Source organism: Phyllobates terribilis, unplaced genomic scaffold (assembly GCF_046119375.1).
Source record: "Phyllobates terribilis strain yellow unplaced genomic scaffold, ASM4611937v1 Scaffold_8__6_contigs__length_399053987, whole genome shotgun sequence".
Classification (NCBI taxonomy): Eukaryota; Metazoa; Chordata; class Amphibia; order Anura; family Dendrobatidae; genus Phyllobates; species Phyllobates terribilis.
Genome location: NW_027362768.1, coordinates 61,720,638 through 61,743,284, shown reverse-complemented (window position 1 = coordinate 61,743,284; position 22,647 = coordinate 61,720,638). Strand labels below are relative to the sequence as shown.

Genomic DNA, 22,647 nt, shown 5'->3' with positions numbered 1-22,647 from the left:
AATTAACAAAGTATAGCGCACGCAGCAACAGCGGTGCCATCTAACACGCAGCTGCAGCAGTGAGAAAATGGTGGCGACGGGGAAAATGGCTGGGTCTTATAGGGCAAGGACATGTGACATACACTGCCAATGACACATGCCCTTGGTTGTGTGAAAAAAAGCTGTTCGCTCCGTGTGTGCGCTGCTGATAGGCTGACAGATTGCACCTCCCCACTGTAAATGCGGGAAAGAGAAAAAAAAATGGAGATCTTCATTATTTCTGCAGAGATCCATCCCCTGCCCCTCCCCCCGCCCCGCTGTACACTCAAACTGCGTATTAACATTAATTTTCAGCATTACTGAGAAAAAATCCAGTTATGATTTTGGTGCACAAACAGTTTTCGAACATAACCTCGAAAAGCCGAATTTTTTTCAAATCGTTCGTGTTCGCCGAACGGCTCGAACACCGCCCAAAGCAGCTCAAATTTGAGATTGGCGAACAGTTCGAGTCGAACACCGCTCATCTCTATCATTTACCCCTTTCCAGAATTCTTGTAATAATGGACATGACCAAAAAATATGTCATGGTTCTCACATTAGAGCCGCACCTCCAACAAAATTTAGTTTCAGAGAGCTATATGATGTAATAATTCTGGTGTTCTATACCACCTAGATAAAATTTTGTATGCATTTTCTTGATGAAGCGTACATTTTGAGAATCCATGAGAGTCAGATTAGAGACCAGGTCAATGCCACACAGAGTTCTAGCAGCAGACACATCTCTTCAACAACTGTTAAGAGGAGACTTTGTGCAGCAGGCCTTCATGGTAAAATAGCTGCTAGAAAACCACTGCTAAGGACAGGCAACAAGCAGAAGAGACTTGTTTGGGCTAAAGAACACAAGGAATGGACATTAGACCAGTGGAAATCTGTGCTTTGGTCTGATGAGTCCAAATTTGAGATCTTTGGTTCCAACCACGGTGTCTTTGTGCAACGCAGAAAAGGTGAATGGATGGACTCTACATGCCTGGTTCCCACCGTGAAGCATGGGAACTGGAAATGATGGTCCAACTAAACGCAATCCGGATAGAATAGCATGCCGCTGCAAGATGCTGTGGTAGCCATGCTGCTTTAGTATGCCTTCAATTTTGAATAAATCCCCAACAGTGTCACCAGCAAAGCACCCCCACACCATCACACCTCCTCCTCCATGCTTCACGGTGGGAACCAGGCATGTAGAGTTCATCCGTTCACCTTTTCTGCGCCGCACAAAGACACTGTGGTTGGAAGCAAAAATCTCAAATTTGGACTCATCAGACCAAAGCACAGATTTCCACTGGTCTAATGTCCATTCCTTATGTTCTTTAGCCCAAAAAAGTCTCTTCTGCTTGTTGCCTGTCCTTAGCAGTGGTTTACTAGCAGCTATTTTACAATGAAGGCCTGCTGCACAAAGTCTCCTCTTAACAGTTGTTGTAGAGATGTGTCTGCTGCTAGAACTCTGTGTGACATTGACCTGGTCTCTAATCTGAGCTGCTGTTAACCTGCGATTTCTGAGGCTGGTGACTTGGATAAACTTATCCTCAGAAGTAGAGGTTACTCTTGGTCTTCCTTTCTTGGGGTGGTCCTCATGTGAGCCAGTTTCTTTGTACCGCTTGATGGTTTTTGCAACTGCACTTGGGGAAACATTCAAAGTTTTCCCAATTTTTCGGACTGACTGACCTTCATTTCTTCAAGTAATGATGGCCACTCGTTTCTCTTTACTTAGCTGCTTTTTTCTTGCCATAATACAAATTCTAACAGTCTATTCAGTAGGACTATCAGCTGTGTATCCACCTGACTTCTGCACAACACAACTGATGGTCCCAACCCCATTTATAAGGCAAAAAATCCCACTTATTAAACCTGACAGGGCACACCTGTGAAGTGAAAACCATTTCCGGTGACTACCTCTTGAAGCTCATCAAGAGAATGCCAAGAGTGTGCAAAGCAGTCATCAACGCAAAAGGTGGCTACTTTGAAGAACCTAGAATATAAGACATATTTTCAGTTGTTTCACACTTTTTTGTTAAGTATATAATTCCACATGTGTTAATTCATAGTTTTGATGCCTTCAGTGTGAATGTACAATTTTCAAAGTCATGAAAATACAGAAAAATCTTTAAATGAGAAGGTGTGTCCAAACTTTTGGTCTGTACTGTAGGTCCGCTCGATTTTTAGTGATTAGCATACCAAGATATTTGATATAGTTTGAGGACCAATTGAAAGGAGTTGTATTTTAAGATATATTATATCTTTTAAAGAGGCAGTAATATTTAGTGCTTCTGATTTTTCTAAGTTGATTTTGAAGTTTGAAATCTCCCCAAACTGTTCAAGAAGTATAATAGGTTTTGGGAAAGCTGTGTTTGAGTTGGTGAAAAGTAGTAATAGATCGTGTGCGAATGCTGCGGTTTTCTGTTCGGTGTGCCCTATTCCAAGTCCTTTGATTTCTGGATCCTGTCTAATTTTTTGGAATAAAGTTTCCATCACTAGAATGAAAAGGGTAGGAGAAAGGGGACACCCTTGTCTTGTTCCATTGTGAATATCAAAGCTATGAGAGTAGACTCCATTGACTTTAACTTTTGCTGAAGGAAGAGAATATAGGGTAAAAATAGCTCTTTGGAAAAGCAAATTTTTCTAACGTCTTTTTCGTAAAGTGCCAACTGACACGGTCAAACGCCTTTTCGGCATCCGTCAAGAGGATTGTTAGAGGTGTCTTAGTTTTTAAGGCGTTTGAGATCGAATGTAGAATCCTCTCAGAATTGTCTTTGCCCTCTCTGCCCTTCACAAACCCTTATTGATCAGGGTGTATGAGGTTCGGGAGAAACTTACTAATTCTATTCGCTAGGATTTTTTCCCATAATTTTGTATCTGCATTTAATAAAGAAATGGGACGATAACCACTACAAAGTTCTGAATTTTTACCTTCTTTGGGAATTATAGAAATAAATGCTTCTAGGGCTTGTTTGGGAGGGGAGGTCCCATGCAGAAAATCATTGAACATTGTGACTAAGTGGGGAATCAGTAATTTACTAAATTTCTTATAATAGATAATCGTGAAACCATCCGGGCCCGGAGTTTTACCCTTTGGTATGGTCTTAAGCGTATCTAATATCTCTTGCAGCGTTATTGAAGCTAGGAAAAATTTAATTTCGCTGGGCTGTAGAGATGGTAAGTTTAAAGACTTTAGGAAATTTTCTATTTTGCTAGCAGCCTCAAAGGGAGCTTTTTCTGTAGCTGGCATTTCTAAATTATATAGACTTTCGTAAAAAAAAAAGTTGCAATGTCTTCTGTTGTGTTGACCACTGTTTTATCATCTACTTTGATTCTTCTTATAAAAGCTTACTCCGAGCTTTTCTTTAATAGGGATGTGGTAAGCTTACTTCCCTTGTTGTCATGCATGTAATATTTCTGTTTACTTCTTTGGTAAATTTTAGCTGTGCAGATATTTAGTATGTCTTTTAGTTTATTCCTTAAGTTTGCAAGATCTACTTGCGATTTTCAGCTAATGATTTTTTATGTATGGATTCTAAGGTATTAATTTAGTGTAATATTGATGAGATTTCTTTGTCGCTCATCTTTTTTTCATTCGAACCTAGAGCAATGAGTTCTCCTCTTATCACTGCCTTGTGACTTTCCCAAACCACAGAGGAAGAAATATTGGGTTGAGTATTTTCTTTACAATAAAGTTCAATAGAATTATTTAATTTAGAGATGTTTTTACCATTATCTAGGAGAGTTTCGTTCAGCTTCCAGGTTTTAGATGGTCGTGGTAGTGACGCTATGGTTATTTCCATATAGATCGGGGCATGGTCAGAGATTGTTATGGAGCGTATATAGGTATTTTTAATCAGAGGCAATGAGTAACTCTGAATAAACAAGTAATCTAATCTGTGATAGGAAAGATGAGGGGAAGAAAAGAAGGGCTAATCTTTTACATACAGGTTATTTAGTCTCCACGGGTCTTCAAGATTTAGTGATCCAAGGGATAAATGAATCTTCCTAATTGCAATTTGCAATAGTGTTGTGTTACCTGTGGAGGTGTCTAAAGAGGAATTTATTGGGAATTCACATCTTCTCCTACGATCATCAAACCCTCTTGAAAAAGTGACAGCAATTCTAAAGTTTTAGAAAGCTTTTGATCCCGTTTTTGATTTGGTGCATATAGGTTGCAAAAGGTAACTAGTACATTTGTTATGTGTCCCTTAACCATTATATATCTCCCTTCTGGGTCTGATAGGCTATGTGCCCACGATGCTGAAATGCTCCGGATCTTTTCCTGAGCATTTCTGCATCTCCCTGGCAGAAAAAACGCATGTGGATTGTACATGCGGATTGTACATGCATTTTTCCTGCCAGGGATAAGCGGATGTGAAGCGTTCTTCACATGCATTTCCGCATGCGGGTTGTCAAGCGCTTTCCAAGAGATTTTAGCATCACTTGGAAAGTGCTTGACAACTTGGTCACACTATATAAATCCATGTAAACGGCATGGATTTATATAGTGTGACCTTAAAGAATGGTAAAAAATAAAAAAATAAAAATAAAAAAATAAATCTATACTTACCCTCCGATGGCCCCCGCAGTCTTTATTCGCTCCGTCCTGGCTTGCCGGTAGCTTGCGGTACACTGAAGGACCTTCCGACGTCAGCATCGCGTGACCCATCACATGACTAAATGTCATCATGGCAGGTCCTTCAGTCCACCGCGATCTGCCTGCAAGTGAAAACCAGGAGACCGGGGGCCCTTAGAAGGTAAATATAATATTTATTTTTTATTTTATTCTTTTTTTTACAGGTTCTATGGTACCCGGGTCCAGAGGAGAGTCTCCTCTCCTCCAGACCCGGATACCATCCGCACATTGAAACGCTTGGATTCCGCATGTATCCAGTGATGCAGAATCCAAGCGATTCAATGCAAGTCAAAGGCAGCGAAAACGCAGCACTTCCGCAAAATAATGGTAGTGCTGTTTTTTTTTCCGCAATGATAATCCGCAGCGGAAATTTCCGCAGCATGTGCACAGCACATGCGAATTATCATTGGGGAACATGGCAGGCCTTCCACCATGCGTTTTTTAAGCGTTTCTTCAGCGTTTTTGCCGCTGCGGAAACGCTTAAAAAATGCATCGTGGGCACACAGCCATAGAGTGTCTTTCCATGTGAAGAGTAGGCCTTTAGCTAAGGCAATGCTAACCCCTTTAGTAGATGAAGAACTATTACTGTTGAACCATGTGAGAAAGGCAGAATGTGACAAGCCTGGAGTACGACCTTTTTTAAAATGCATTTCTTGAAGAAAAGCAATTTTTGTATTGTTCTTTTTCAATAGAGTCATAATTTGGCGACATTTAGATGAAGAATTTAATCCCTTCACATTAAAAGAAGCTACTGTGATAGTGTCTGAACTAGAAAAATCAGCCATATGAAATAAATGTAAACCTAAATGGTGGACATGTTTTGTTCCAACTTATATACATGAGTTAAAAGAAAAACAATTATTATTAACACAATAGATCTTATCTGCTGCAGAGAGGGCATGCAACATCTCTCTTGGTGCAGACAAGACAGTCCAAGTCAGTCCAAGTCAGTCCAAGTGGTGGTTTCTTTTTAAAACCTTAAGGATGGAAAAACATTAGTAGAAAGCAAACTGTTACAACCAATAAGCAGATATAAGCTCAGTGAGTAGAGTGCAAGTTCCTTTGTAGGTAAAAGATATAGGAGAATAGAAAACAAAGGGGGTTATGAAAACATCTATGAGGGAGGAAAGCAATCTAAAATTTCCAGAAAGGAACTGAGTTGATCAAGAATTAGAAATATCCAGGGAAGCTAGCCTTTAGGCCATTGTTCATGTATTTACCTGAATTTAAGATGATTCAAGCAAGGGATGTCATTAATCTTTCAAGTTGTCGGTCATTTTGAAATCTGTTTCTTGAACTTTGGAGAAGAAGATTTTTTCAGTACCACCCAATTTTCAGTTTTCTGGAGTTGTAGAAACACAAAGCCAGAGTCCAAAGGCATCCACGATGGGACCTCCACTGGAGAAATCTGAAGGATCTCCCATGCATTCTAAAGATCTTCTGGTGAACATATGGTGACCTGTCTTCCTTCTTTCATGACTGCTAGTCCAAAAGGAAAAAGCCATCTGTAGGGTAGTTTGTTGGCCCGTAGTGTATCTAAAAGGGGTTTAATTATTCTCCTCTTGGCTAGAGTCAAAGAAGCTATGTCTGAATAGATTTGGAAGGTTGAGTAATCATATGAGAGAGTAGATGATTCTTTTGATTTGGTAAGAATAATGGACGTGTCCACATAACTGAGAAGTCTGCAAATTATGTCTCTTGGAGGTTCAGATGCTTTCGGCTTGGGTCTTAAAGCCCTATGGACTCTCTCTATTATTATCTTCTCAGCTCTTTCTGAACCTACTATTGTGGCAAATATTTCTTTTGTGATTTTCTCTAGAGCTTCAGGAGCATAGGTTTCTGAAATCCCTTTAATTCTTACATTTTTCCTCCTGCTCCTGTTTTCCTGATCTTCTAGAGCTAATAAGGTGGTATTTAGCTGTTATTGGTGATAATATACCTGTTCTTTTAATGTCTTGGAAAACTCTACAAGTTCTGAGTGTGATGTCTCAAGTGAGTCTACTCTGTTACTCACATGTTTTAGATCTGATCTCATCCCTGAGATTTCTTGAAGTAATAGTTTCATAGCCTGAGCTAGAGATTTCTTAAGGAATGACCTAGAGAGAGGTGCTGAGTCTGCTGATAATGATTCACTTTCTGAGTCACTGCCACTTGAATCAATATTTTCTGTTTGTAGGGGATCCATTGTCTGGTCTGTTGTTTTTTTGTAAGATGACTGAGGTGTGGTAGTCTTTTTCTTCAGATATTTATCCATCTCTCCCTGGTGTTTGCGTGATGCAACACTTTCTGGCATGTCCTTTACACGCTCCTTATTTTGTGTGACCATTTTGTATTGTGAGCGCGTTATTTGTTAAATCACCACTTGGACATTAAAATGTGTTTATTGGTTCATTTTTTTTAAATTTTTTTTATTATTATTATATTTTATTTTCAATTGTTTCGGTCAGCCTGGGTTTGAAAATGATATATGATGAGGAAAAAGTCTTAAAGATATTTGTATTTGTAATTAGATCTGGTGTCCAGTAGATGGCAGTGGTGTAAATGAAATTATAAAGGAGCACTCTAACACTGCTCTGTGCTTGGTGATGTTTGCAGACACAGGTGAATTTGCATAAGCTGTATACAAAGACTTGTTTTTTATCTGAGATATTTCCCTTGTTAAAGTTCTTTCAATAAAGTCAAATATTTCTTCCAACTCAGTTTCTCCCTAAAGTGAACAAGGAGGAGGGGAGGAGTGAGAGCCCACACCTGAGTCTCTGTTATATTTAGAGCCACTGAGAAAATGGTGGATTTTGGGGTCAAAATTGTGTACAGTAAACAAAGAGTTAAGTCTTATTTTGCGCTTGTGATAAGTAAGTGTTTAGAAGTCTGTCCACAAATGCAGATAAGGCTGTGTGCCCACGATGCGTTATTTAAGCGTTTCCGCAGCAGCAAAAACGCTGCAGAAACGTTTAAAAAACGCATGGTAGAAGGCCTGCCATGTTCCCCAATGATAATCCGCATGTGCTGTGCACATGCTGCGGAAATTTCCACTGCAGATTATCATTGCGGAAAAAAACGCAGCACTACCAATTATTTTGGGTAAGCGCTGCGTTTTTGCCGCCTTAGACTTGCATTAGACCGCATGGATTACGCATCACTGGATCTGTAGATGCGCATTCCATGTGTTTCAATGTGCGGATGGTACCCGGGTGTGGAGGACAGGAGACTCTCCTCCGGACCCGGGTACCATAGAACCTGTGAAAAAAGAATAAAATAAAAAATAAATATTATATTTACCTTCTGATGGCCCCCGGTCTCCTTGTCTATACTTGCCGGCAGATCGCGATGGAATGTAGGACTGGCGCTGACGTCATAGTCATGTGACGGCAGGTCCTTCAGGGTACCGCGATCTGCTGGCAGCCAGGATGGAGCGAAGCAAGACACCGGGGGCCATCGGAAGGTAAGTATAGATTTATTTTTTTATTTTTAACCATTCTTTTACGGTCACACTATATAAATTCAGGCCGTTTGCATGGATTTTTATAGTGTGACCAAGTTGTCAAGCACTTTCCAAGTGATGCTAAAATCACTTGGAAAGCGCTTGTTAACCCGCATGTGGAAATGCAAGTGAAGAACGCTTCACATCCGCATGTCCCTGGCAGGAAAAACGCATGTACAATCCGCATGTACAATCCGCATGTACAATCCGCATGTACAATCCGCATGCGTTTTTTTCTGCCAGGGAGATACAGAAATGCTCAGGAAAAATCTGGAGCATTTCTGCATCGTGGGCACATAGCCTAAATCAGACAAATCCTCCCCTGCAGTTCTTTGCTAGAGTGAACAGAAGAGGGGAGGAGGGAGAAGAGCAAGTCCCAATCTGGCTCTCAGTTATGAGAAGTGATGTAGTAGAAAATGGTGGATTTTGGCACCAAAACTGTGCACAGTCAACACAGAATTAGTTTCCCAGGGTAGATTTCTTATTGCAAGGGAATTGTATGAGGGGAGAGGGTTACCTTATTGTCTCCAGATATGAATTGTCTGACTAAACATGAATCTAGTGAGGCTGAGTTTCAGCTTCAGTGGTCGGGAAAATCCCATCTCCTACCTCCTCCTCTTGCAGCATTCAATGTCCTCTTCTCCAGCAGACGGAGCCTTGATATTGCACAGCTGAACACCTCTGCCCCCTCCTCGTGGATCTCAGGTTCCACCAGAGCATTAAATAAGATCCAGGTGGGTTATTATGGCAAAGTAGAAGTGCTTTTAGGGCCAGGAAAGTGCTTTTATTCAGCCTAGAATCAGCAGCTCCCCCCCCCAATACCAATTTAAAGACACATAGAGGTGGGCCACAGTAAAGACATTGAATGAGTTATTTAATTGAATTTAAGTGTGTAGAGATCACTGCCGCACCCCCAGAGTCAAGGGAGGAGAAGGTACTACCGAGCATTGAAGATGACAGAAGACATATATCACAAAGTGATTGGAAGTCGGGACATTGCCCTGACCTCCAGATCCAGTGGGACAATCCCGATTTGGAGGAGCAAACGGCATGGATTTATATAGTGTGACTGTAAAGAATGGTAAAAAATAAAAAAATAAATATATACTTACCTTCTGATAGCCTCCGAAGTCTTCATTCGATGAGTCTCGGCTTGCCGGCAGCTCGCGGTACACTGAAGGACCTGCTGACGTCAGCTGTCGCGTGACCCGTCACATGACTAAATGATGTCAGTGCAGGTCCTTGAGTCCACCGCGATCTGCTGGCAAGCGAAGACAAAGACACCGGGGGCCATCAGAAGGTAAATATAATATTTATTTTTTATTTATTTATTTTTTTTTTACAGGTTCTATGGTACCCGGTTCCGGAGGAGAGTCTCCTCTCCTCCAGACCCGGGTACCATCCGCACATGGAAACGCATGGAATGCGCATGTACAGATCCAGTGATGCGGAATCCATGCGTTCCAATGCAAGGCAATGGCGAAGAAAACGCAGCGCTTCCGCAAAATAATTGGCTGTGCTGCGTTTTTTTCCTCAATGATAATCCGCAGCAGAAATTTCCGCAGCATGTGCACAGCACATGCAGATTATCATTGGGTAACATGGCAGACCTTCTGCCATGCGTTTTTTATGCGTTTCTGCAGTGGAATTTCCGCATTTCTGCATCGTGGGCACATAGCCTTAGAGAGCTTTTATTCTGTTTTCCTCAGGTGGTTTTGGTCTCCTTTATGTCTTTTGTGGTCTGGGAAGCTTTAGCTTTCAATAAAAGGGGGTAATGACCTGCTAAGTGACGATTAGAGCCGCTTTACAAGCCTTGGAGCACGGGAGCTAACAGCTACACGTCTGCCTCCATGCGTTGCTGGACACACCCCCCCATTTACAATGTTAATCACAGACAACGCATGGATTGTATACTGATGCCATCTGTGTGCTGTCGATGATTTTCATAGTTCTATAAACTTGTATGGGTAATCTTGATCTGAGTCTCCTATCAAAAATGGACATGTCCGGTCCTCAAAAAACAGACCTGTGAACAGCCCCATAGACTAAAATGGGTAAGTGTTCTATCCTTGAAAACCACAGAGAAAATACATATTTGAAAAACTGACATCTAAATGTGGTCTAAGATGGTGTTATACAGAGAAAAATGACTTACAGGTCTAAGCTTAGTTTTGGCTTAGAAAAAAGAATGCATGAAAGAAACCAAAATCTGCACCGAGTTAAAAGGCCTTATAGGTTTTATAACAACAATCATACATATAGAGGCAGCAGTATGTCCCAAACATGTCGTATTTTTATAGAGGGTGGATCTATTGTTTTATATGGTAGGTACAGTTACGGTGACTTACTTTCCCATATGATCTCATCTAGTGCCCCTACTTCATTCTGGACTTCATCAAACCCACATGATTCTATTTTTAATTTACTACACAGAGATAGTAGTATGCATTTGTATAAAATTTGAGGTCTGAGTAGAAGCAATTTTCTTCAGGTCAGTTAAAACTTTGAAGGCTGTAGCTAATCAAAGGCTGCAATGCACACGTGACACGATTACGTAAGGTGACCTGCAAAGGACACAGAGCTGAGATTATACAGGATGGCGCTGGTCCGGGAGATAAGTATAGAGTTTTTTTCTTTTTTTCTTTCATGCTGAATCCTGGGACTCTTAGTATGGAATTGTCAAGTAGTGGACAGTCCCTTTAATCTTTTATGCTATGTAAATCTATTTCAGACCACAGTCTGCAGTATAAAAAGAAGCCCAAACTTTTCAACTTCTGGTCAATGGACTGTCACAACTGAAAAGGATGGAGAGCAAGAAGTCACTCTATTTGATGCTGTGATGATCTGTACTGGACATCATACATTTCCTAACTTACCATTATCTTCTTTTCCAGGTAATGTTTGTTATCACAATGTTTGTTATCACAATATACTGCATCATGGTTTAGAATAATAGGGTCTGATTCATCCAAGTGTTTACTCAGTGGCAAAATATTTTTGTACAACACGTACTTGTGCAAAAATTCTGCTACTTTTGACGTTTTCACACCAAAATGAGTAGCGCTGAGATGGTGCTAAGCCAGCCCATCTAATTTATTAACGTTTATTGCATTTCTTATGCCAGAAATGCTACTCCAGGCTTTAACTGGAGTAGCATTTCTGGTGAGGCGAATGCCACAGCAAAGTTGTTCCACATTCATTAATTGGCATGTGCCGCTTAATGAGTTTGGCTGAGTGTATTTCAGCGAGTCTTTTATTAAGACTGGAGTGTGCAACACTAGTCTTAATGAATCAGCGCCAAAGACTTTAAAGGTGTTGTCCATTACTTTATAGCAATGTCCTATATAACAATTAACGGCTTCAAACAAGCACCTGTTATTACCCAGGATGTTTCTATGTGTGCATCTTGGTGGATCAAGTGAGCAACGGTTTCCATACCCTGCTTTGTTCTTGTGTCAGTCCTTCTGATCAGCCCTCTTTCTAGGTTTGAATATGAATGCAACGTCACAAACACAAGACGCCGTCTGTTCCGGAGGAACGCTGCTACAGCCTGTTGATACATTGTGGTCAGTACATGTGCACCACAGACAACTTGTCATGCTCAAACCACAATGTATCAAGATGTTGCAGAGCCAACTTGATAGAAGCAGTCCAAGTGCATTGATGTTCCCCAATGCACTTCCAACCTGATTTACTTATGGCTTCTACCTTAGATGTCTCATTACTGGCTTTTTGGATCTTTGCAAAAAAGTCATCCTTTTATTACGAGAAAAGTGTATATACTTTCATACCACTATTTCTGCATATAAAAATGTGTTGACAGATTCTCTTTACAGTGTTCTATTATGAGTTCTAATAAAAGGAAAAGTTTGGTGGTGTCATAAATATAGGAGTTAGAAAAAATAGGGAAATTTAACAAAAAGGGGGCTAAATTATGAATTTATAGGTTTATGCATGGTCACTAAGTTAAAAGATACAATGTTTAGAAAAACGTTAATGCCTGCTTTTTTATGCGTTCCTTTTAGCTTCTCTAGCTGGCTAATCAAATCAGTTAATTAACATCGGGAATACTGGGCTGTAGTAATTTCTAAAGCCATAACCTTTTTAAAACAACTATAGTGTCATAATTTTAAGGTTGAAAGAATCAACAAGTTCATCATACTAAAAAAAAACCTAATATGTTAATGCAAAAAAAGACAAAAAACACATGAAGAAAATGATAATTTCTCAATATTAGGGGAAACATTATTTTCTGACTTCTTATCTAACTCCCATCTCCAAAATATAATACTCATAGCCTTTAATATTATATTCATCAAGAAAGGCGTCCAGGCCTTTCAGTCACATATCACCTGAATGTGCGAATGTGACCTAAGGGAGGTTGTTTTACAAATAACAGTATATGTTCCAAAGACATACTGATAGGGAATTTAGTTTGTGAGCCCCAATGGGGACAGCGCCAATATTATCTGTGAAGCGCTGTGGAATTAATGGCGCTATATAAGTGAGTAAAATAAATAAATAAATATGCCACCATCTGCATGTTGGTCAGATGTATGGGCCATTGTAGCATTCTACATCCTATGAAAACACATGTGTTCACCCCTCATATAATGAAGTCCCCCATCCTGGCCTCTTCCTGTAATAATGTCCCCCTATCCTGGGCCCTTTCATGGTATAATGTCCCATATCCTTGGCCCCTTCATGTTAAAATGCCCCCTTCTATTAATAATGTTCCCTGTTCTTTAACACATTAAAAAAAAAACGATTCTACTTAAAGGAGTTTTCCCACAAACAAAAGTTCATTTTAAAAATTGTCTGTGTCTAACCATGTATGAAACATAAAACAGCTCCTGGGCAGGGGAGGAAGCAAAAGACAATACAGACATTACAGCAGGGGATCGCAGATAGGGGTAGATTAAGAGTAGCAAGAGCCCCGGGCAGTTTAGAAGGCGTGGGCCTACCCCCCACACACACACACACCTGATGAGTCACGTGACATGTCACATGATCCCCTTTGATAGATCATGTGATAGTTCACGTGAAATTAATTTGGCACAATATTAATATATTCTAATCATTTTTTTACATTAATTGTATGACTTAATATTGAACACAAGTATGCTGACATCCCCCTATATACAGTATGAGACCTTACACACAATATGAGCTGCCACATAATCCTCCTATACACTGCAGGAGGCCACACGTAGCCATCTATACACAGCAGGAGGCCGCACGTAGCCATCTATACACAGCAGGAGGCCACACATAGTCATCTATACACAGCGGGAGGCTGCACATAGCCATATATACACAGCAGGAAGCCGCACATAGCCATATATACACAGCAGGGGGCCACACGTAGCCATCTATACACAGCGGGAGGCCGCACATAGCCATCCATACAGAGCAGGAGGCCGCATGGTGCCATCTATACACAGCAGGGAGCCACACACATCCATCTATACACACCAGGGAGCGGCACGTATCCATCTATACACAGCAGGAGGCCGCACGGTGCCATCTATACACAGCAGGGAGCCACACATATCCATCTATACACACCAGGGAGCGGCACGTATCCATCTATACACAGCGGGAGGAGGCCGCACGGTGCCATCTGTACACAGCAGGAGGCCGCATGTAGCCATCTATACACAGCAGGGAGCCGCACGTAGCCATCTATACACAGAAGGCAGCTGCACGTAGCCATCTATATACATCATGAGGCCGCACGTAGCCTTCTATACACAGCAGGGGGACCGCACTTAGCCATCTATATACAGCGAGAGTCTGCACGTTGCCATCTATACACAGTGGGAGGCCGCACGGCAGCCCCCAGATACAGCAGGAAGCCACACGGCACCCCCCAGATACAGCGGGAGGCCACACGGTGCCCCCCAGACACAGCGGGAGGAAGCCACAAGCCATCCCCCAGATACAGTGGGAGGAGGCCGCATGGCGCCACCCAGATACAGTGGGAGGAGGCCGCACATCACCCCCCAGATACAGTGGGAGGAGGCCACACGGTGCCCCCCAGATACAGTGGGAGGAGGCACGGTGCCACCCAGATACAGCGGGAGGAGGCCGCACGCAGTCACACACGCGCACACACAAACATATACAGACATATACATACACGCATAAACACAAAAATACATATAAACAGACATCACACAATGATATCTGCACACACAGACACACTGTGAGACACACACCCTCACGTCACTCACCATCCCCTGGCTTGGCTCAAGTCGTCCAGCTCCTCTCCGGTGGTAAGTAGCAGTGCAGGGTGCACACTGCGTGATGTCACACTAGCAGACATGGCCACGGACAGGGCACTGTCTCCTAGTTGTGACGCGGCCCGGCCAGCACAAGCACACAGGGAAGTTAACAGGTGCAGTGCTGGCCTGGCCAAAGAAGAAACAGGGGCACTGCTTAGCTGCTGGGGGAGCGGTCCTGACTCTGCCTGCCGGTGTGTGCCGCATTGGGCTGCAGATATTATAATGAGGGCAATCTGGCCATGGGCCCCCAGGAGCCCCGGGCGGTAGCCCAGATTGCCCTCATTATAATCCGCCTATGATCGCAGAGGATTCATTTTGTGAGGTAAAAAATGTAACTGCCTGTTTTTAAACAATATTTTACCTAAAAAAAAAAGAATCCTCTGTGATCCCCTGCTATAATATCTGTCTTGCCTTTTGCTTCCTCCCCTAACTTTGTCTGCTCCCATAATATGTGATGTAATTTTCCATAGCCAGTACAGGAGCTGGCAGCTGACGTCGTCATGCCTGTGGCTTGCATGTCGAAGTCAGCTGCCATCCTTTGATTGGCTTGTCATGCAGCACAGGGAGCTGGGTGGTCCCTGCATCACATTACATTTCAGCGGCATGTGAATGCTCGGACGTACATGGCACAATGTCGAACGCAATGCATTCCCTTGCAGTGGTGTGCGGCATTTCTATTAGGCCAGAATTAATATAATTAATATTGGCCAGGTGGATAAAGTTGTATATGCCGTGTTTAATATGTATTGAAACCTAAAATCGTGATAGGAAATATGGCATTAATATCTCCTACCTGGGAATTCCAGGGGGGAAGATATTCTTAACATTGGGGATCTCATAATTTTTGGTATTTGAGCCTATATCTCGTTTACCAGCCCCCCCATCTGAGGTCACCAGGGGAGGTAGGTTGGAGTGGCTGGTACTTGATATAAGAAAGTTCTGGCCTACATTCCATGTTTACTGCTGGGAGATACAGCGTGCTATAAAGACTGCTCCATTTTCTAAACAGAGTGCTCTTCTTTGCAAGATCTGCACCATTCCTATAACAGGTCTAGTAACTTTCTTTTATTTATCCCTTTTATTTTTTATTTGATTGTTTATGCTGTATTGTCCCCTTTGTAACATCTCTTGTATATTTTTATAAGCACTGCCTAATTGTTGAGTTAAATATATATAAAATGTAATAGATTTGTTCCTCTTGCTTTATAAACCCCACTCCTGAAGCCTCGTGAGGCTCAACATTACCAGTAACGGACGTCCAATCGGCCTGTAATAAACTATTGATGGTGGTAGCTAGTGTCTCTTTGGTTGATACAGAACTTGGTGGTGACCATACCCAAATATATATATACAGTTGTTGAAAAAGTATTTGCTCCCTTCCTGATTTCTTATTATTTTGCATGTTTGTCACAGTTAAATGTTTCAGATCACAAAACTAATTTAAATATTAGACAAAGATAACACAAATAACACAAAGATAAAGATAATACAAATGCAGTTTTTAACTGAAGGTCTTTATTATTAAGGGAAAAAGAAATCCAAACCTACAGGGCCCTGTGTGAAAAAGTGATTGCCCCTCCCCCTTAAACATAAATTAACTGTTGTTTATCACATCTTTGGGAAGCTGAATTCAATTTCCCTAGCCACACCTAGGTCTGATTATTGCCACACCAGTTCTCAATCAAGAAATCACTTAAATAGGACCTGCCTGACAAAGTTAAGCAGACCAAAAGATCCTCAAAAGCTATACATCATGTTGTGATCCTAAGAACACTGCTGAGCAAAAAGAACATAAAGGCTCATCTCAGTTTTGCCAGAAAACATCTTGATGATTGTCAAGACTTTTGGGAGAATACTCTGTGGACTGATGAGACAAAAGTTGAACTTTTTGGAAGGTGTAAGTCCAATTACATCTGGCATAGAAGTAACACAGCATTTCAGGAAAGGAACATTATACCAGTAGTAAAATATGGTGGCAGTAGTTTGATATTCTGGGACTGTTTTGCTGCTTCACAACCTGGATGAATTGCTGTGGTAAATGGAACCGTGAATTCTGCTGTCTACCAAAAAATCCTGAAGGAGAATGGCCGTCCATCTGTTCGTGACCTCAAGCTGAAGAGCATTTGGGTTATGCAGCAGGACAATAATCCAAAACACACGAGCAAGTCCACCTCTAAATGGCTTAAGAAAAACAAAATTAATACTTTGGAGTGGCCTAGTCAGATTCCAGACCTTAATCCTATTGAGATGCTGTGGCATGACCTTAAAAAGGTGGTTCATCCTCAGAAACCCTCCAATGTGGCTGAATTACAACAATTTTGCAAAGATGAATGGGTCAAAATTCCTCCAGAGCATTGGAAAAGACTCATTGCCAGTTATCGCAAATGCTTGATTGCAGTTGTTGCTTCTAAGGGTGGCCCAACCAATTATTAGGTTTAAGGGGCAATCACTTTTTTCTACAATGGGCCCTGTAGGTTTGGATTTCTTTTTTCCTTAATAATAAAGACCTTCATTTGAAAACTGAATTTTTTGTTTACTTGTGATATCTTTGTCTAATTTTTACATTTGTTTTGTGATCTGAAACATTTAACACTTTTTCTCTCCACTGTATCTATAATATACAGTACAGACCAAAAGTTTGGACACACTTTCTCATTTAAAGATTTTTCTGTATTTTCATGACTTTGAAAATTGTACATTCACACTGAAGGCATCAAAACTATGAATGAACACATGTGGAATTATATACTTAACAAAAAAGTGAGAAACAACTGAAAATATGTCTTATATTCTAGGCTCTTCAAAGTAGCCACCTTTTGCTTTGATGACTGCTTTGCACACTCTTGGCATTCTCTTGATGAGCTTCAAGAGGTAGTCACCGGAAATGGTCTTCCAATAATCTTGAAGGAGTTCCCAGAGATGCTTAGCACTTGTTGGCCCTTTTGCCTTCACTCTGCGGTCCAACTCACCCCAAACCATCTCGATTGTGTTCAGGTCTGGTGACTGTGGAGGCCAGGTCATCTGGCGTAGCACCCCATCACTCTCCTTCTTGGTCAAATAGCCCTTACACAGCCTGGAGGTGTGTTTGGGGTCATTGTCCTGTTGAAAAATAAATAATGGTCCAACTAAACACTAGAGATGAGCGTTGTTCGACTCGAACTGTTCACCAATATCAAATTCGAGCTGTTTTGGGCGGTGTTCGAGCCGTTCGGCGAACACGAACGATTTGAGAAAAATTCGGCTGTTTGAGGTTATGTTCGATAACTGTTCGTGCACCAAAATCATAACTGGATTTTTTCTCAGTAATGATGAAAATTAATGTTAATACGCAGTTTGAGCGTACAGCGGGGTGGGGGGAGGGGCAGGGGATGGATCTCTGCAGGAATAATGAAGATCTCCATTTTTTTTTCTCTTTCCCGCATTTACAGTGGGGAGGTGCAATCTGTCAGCCTATCAGCAGCGCACACACGGAGCGAAGTGCTTTTTTTCACACAAGCAAGGGCATGTGTCATTGGCAGTGTATGTCACATGTCCTTGCCCTATAAGACCAAGCCATTTTCCCCGTCGCCACCATTTTCTCACTGCTGCAGCTGCGTGTTAGACGGCACCGCTGTTGCTGTGTGCGCTATACCTTGTTAATTTCAAGCCAATTTTCGCACAAATCTACAGATAGCTTGGGAGTAGGGAATAGTTGTGATTGCAGTCCTTTTAAGGACTAGGTTACAGCATTTCCTACGACTTTTATCAGGCAGGTCTGTGCTCTTAAATAGATAGATTGTGGGAGTAAAGACTAATTGTAATTGCAGTCCTTTTCGGGACTAGGTTACATCAGTTCCTATCAGTTTTTGCCAGGCAGGTCTGTGCCAGTGCTGTGCAAGTTTTTTTCACAGCATTTGGCTGAATCTAGCAAAGCTAATCCTTTTTGGCCTATTGCAGAGTGTGTTAGTCAGTGGAGTAGCCTATCTGTGTTGCAAGATATACCACCTGTGTATAGAATACCAATTTTTTTACTGCACCTAGTGAAGTAAAATCTTTTGGGCATAGCATCATTCTATTAGTCCATCTATACTGACCTCCATCAGGTTGCAAACTGAATATAATTTTTTTCTGCATCTAGCTCTGAAAAAATATTTGGCCTTCTAGCAGTGTGTGGGACTTGTTCTATTAGTCCATCTATACTGACCTCCATCACGCTGCAAATTCAAAATAATTTTTTGTCTGCATCTAGCTCTGAAAAAATATTTGGCCTTCTAGCAGTGTGTGGGACTTTCTCTATTAGTCCATCTATACTGACCTCCATCAGGTTGCAAATTAAAAATAATTTTTATCTGCATCTACCTCTGAAAAAATATTTGGGCTTCTAGCGGTGTGTGGGACTTTCTCTATTAGTCCATCTAAACTGACCTCCATCAGGTTGCAAATTAAAAATAATTTTTTGTCTGCATCTAGCTCTGAAAAAATATTTGGCCTTCTAGCAGTGTGTGGGACTTTCTCTATTAGTCCATATATACTGACCTCCATCAGGTTGCAAATTCAAAATAATTTTTTGTCTGCATCTAGCTCTGAAAAAATATTTGGCCTTCTAGCAGTGTGTGGGACTTTCTCTATTAGTCCATCTATACTGACCTCCATCAGGTTGCTAATTAAAAATAATTTTTATCTGCATCTACCTCTGAAAAAATATTTGGGCTTCTAGCTGTGTGTGGGACTTTCTCTATTAGTCCATCTATACTGACCTCCATCAGGTTGCAAATTAAAAATAATTTTTTGTCTGCATCTAGCTCTGAAAAAATATTTGACCTTCTAGCAGTGTGTGGGACTTTCTCTATTAGTCCATCTATACTGACCTCCATCAGGTTGCAAATTCAAAATAATTTTTTGTCTGCATCTAGCTCTGAAAAAATATTTGGCCTTCTAGCAGTGTGTGGGACTTTCTCTATTAGTCCATCTATAATGACCTCCATCAGGCTGCAAATTAAAAATAATTTATATCTGCATCTAGCTCTGAAAAAATATTTGGCCTTCTAGCTGTGTGTGGGACTTTCTCTATTAGTCCATCTATACTGACCTCCATCAGGTTGCAAATTAAAAATAATTTTTATCTGCATCTACCTCTGAAAAAATATTTGGGCTTCTAGCTGTGTGTGGGACTTTCTCTATTAGTCCATCTATACTGACCTCCATCAGGTTGCAAATTAAAAATAATTTTTTGTCTGCATCTAGCTCTGAAAAAATATTTGGCCTTCTAGCAGTGTGTGGGACTTTCTCTATTAGTCCATCTATACTGACCTCCATCAGGTTGCAAATTCAAAATAATTTTTTGTCTGCATCTAGCTCTGAAAAAATATTTGGCCTTCTAGCAGTGTGTGGGACTTTCTCTATTAGTCCATCTATAATGACCTCCATCAGGCTGCAAATTAAAAATAATTTTTATCTGCATCTACCTCTGAAAAAATATTTGGCCTTCTAGTTGTGTGTGGGACTTGTTCTATTAGTCCATCTATACTGACCTCCATCAGGTTGCAAACTGAATATAATTTTTTTCTGCATCTAGCTCTGAAAAAATATTTGGCCTTCTAGCAGTGTGTGGGACTTTCTCTATTAGTCCATCTATACTGACCTCCATCAGGTTGCAAATTAAAAATAATTTATATCTGCATCTAGCTCTGAAAAAATATTTGGCCTTCTAGCAGTGTGTGGGACTTTCTCTATTAGTCCATCTATACTGACCTCCATCAGGTTGCAAATTAAAAATAATTTTTTGTCTGCATCTACCTCTGAAAAAATATTTGGCCTTCTAGCAGTGTGTGGGACTTTCTCTATTAGTCCATCTATACTGACCTCCATCAGGTTGCAAACTGAATATATTTTTTTTCTGCATCTACCTCTCAAAAAATATTTGGGCTTCTAGCTGTGTGTAGGACTTGTTCTATTAGTCCATCTATACTGACCTCCATCAGGTTGCAAACTGAATACAAATTTTTTCTGCATCTACCTCTGAAAAAATATTTGGGCTTCTAGCTGTGTGTGGGACTTGTTCTATTAGTCCCTCTATACTGACCTCCATCAGGTTGCAAATTGAATATAATTTTTTTCTGCATCTAACCCAGCCAATAGTTTTGGCCTAATACCACAGTTTGGCCAGTCAGCTCTGCTCGGTTCCCATCCATTGTTTTTTTGTGCAAACAACTCCAGAGTTGTGAATTAGTTAACCACCAAAATGAGTGGAAAAAGGCCTGCTGCTGGTGGAAAGGGGAATAGGCGTGTTGGGAAGGGGAAAAAAGGTTGTGTCTGTGGGGTAGGTGTTAAAGCAACAGTAACATCTGCAGAAGAAAGACCATCTTCCAGCCAAACTAAAATGTCTACTTCTTTTAGCGGACAATGTGATAAGATCCCTTTCTTACGGCCACGCCAATCGCTACAAATTCCAGATGAGGCACAAAAACAGCAGGTGCTTCAACGGATATCAAGTGCTCTTTAAGTGGGCTCTCCTCCACATCAACTTCAACATCACAAATACTCCAGTCCTCAAAGGTGTCACCCCAATCGCACTTGCTTCCTCACAGCTCCCAAATCTCCAGCTGCCCGTCTGAGTATGAGGTAGAACAGATGGTTGAGTCTGCAGAGCTGTTTACTCATACTATAGCCTGGGAATCAGAGGTCGACTCCAGCGCTTCTGTGAATCCAGACGAGGAAATGATCTGCACTGATGCCCAGAATCTTTATGAGTCGGATCCAGGACCAGACGCAGAAGGTTCTGACCATAATGTAGACCCTCATTCCCAAACTGTAACTCCTGTTGGTGGAGACAATGAGGAAGACGATGATGAGACTCAAATACCTGATTGGAGCGACAACTTTAGTTTTTTGTCAGGGCAGGAACAGGTTGGCTGTGAGGACGACGGGTGTGATAACGCACAGGGTGATGATGATGAGGTTGGAGATCCCACTTACTGTCAACCCACAGTCAGCCAAGAGATGAGGTCAGCAGAGGAGGTGGAGGAAGATGCTAGTGACGACGAGGTCAGGTTGCGCCTTCCTGGACAGAGACGTAGTACTGGAAGCACGTCAACAACTGCATCCTCAAACACAACTCTGCCTCTCACCACAAGCCGTGGTGGCTCTTCAGGTCGCATGGGTGCTAAGCCTTGCATAGCCTGGGCATTTTTTCAGATCGATAAAGATGACCCAACTCGTGTTATCTGTAACATTTGTCAGCAAAAGCTAAGTAGAGGCCAAAAAATACATAGTTTGAGTACTTCATGCATGAACCGGCACATGGACATGAAGCATAAGTTGCAGCGGAAAGCTCAGTGTGCTACAATGCGGCCTAGCCGGCCGGGCCAGCCACCGTCTGCCATATCTTGTGCATCCGCGGCCTCTTCATCCTCTGTGACTGGGGGGACAGCAGTCACACCTGTTTTGGGGCGCAGACCTGCCACCTCTTTACCCGCAACAGCCAGCGTGATTGGCAGGTCATCATTTTCTTTGGAGGTGGTAACACCAGCTGGTGTTGAGCGCTGTCCGACATCGATAGCACCTCCTTTGGATCAAGGCAACCTAACATGTCCGCCTGCATCTTCCTCACAGACCGGCAGTTTGCCGGGGACACCCTTATCAACCCCGTCTAAGCACAATAGCCAGCCCTCGGTCCCTCAGATGTAGACAAGTAAAAGACCATTTCCTCCTAGCCATGAGAAAGCTAAGAGGTTGAATTTCACCATCTGCAAGCTCTTGGCTACAGAAATGCTGCCTTTCCGCCTGGTGGACACAGAGGATTTTCGAGACCTTATGTCCGTCGCAGTGCCCCAGTACCAGATGCCCAGTCGGCACTACTTCTCAAAGAAAGGTGTGCCTGCGCTCCACCAGCATGTCGCACACAGCATCACCGCTTCTTTGAGAAACTCTGTGTGTGACAGGGTGCATTTCACCACAGACACTTGGACGAGTAGGCATGGACAGGGGCGTTACATGTCGCTGACTGGGCACTGGGTAACTATGGTGACAGCAGGACAAGGGGCTGCTGTCCAAGTCTTGCCGTCCCCACGAGTTGTGCGTCAATCCTCTTTATGTCAAAGTTCCTCCACTGCTTCTGCCTCCTCAACCTCCTCTCGGTCTTCCACCTGCACCCAAAGCCTGTCTGGTCATGCCACAAGCTTTCTAACTGCGCAGAAGGGATCCTGCACACCTCCTTACTATGCTGGCAGTAGGGCTCAACGTCATCAGGCGGT

At 42.0% G+C, this 22,647-nt stretch overlaps 1 protein-coding gene across 5 annotated transcripts in view; it reads left to right on the top strand.

Moving 5' to 3' along the window:
* LOC141156711 (flavin-containing monooxygenase 5-like) overlaps positions 1 to 22,647 on the top strand; it is a 260,478-nt gene that overhangs the window by 91,092 nt on the left and 146,739 nt on the right. For all 5 annotated transcript variants that reach the window (XR_012247705.1, XM_073642995.1, XM_073642997.1 and 2 more), the window contains exon 4: positions 10,861 to 11,023. Coding sequence is in view for 4 of the 5 variants with exons in the window: in XM_073642995.1 (XP_073499096.1) it covers positions 10,861 to 11,023 (163 nt within the window). In the remaining variant the exon portion in view is untranslated. The remainder of the gene's footprint in view (positions 1 to 10,860; positions 11,024 to 22,647) is intronic.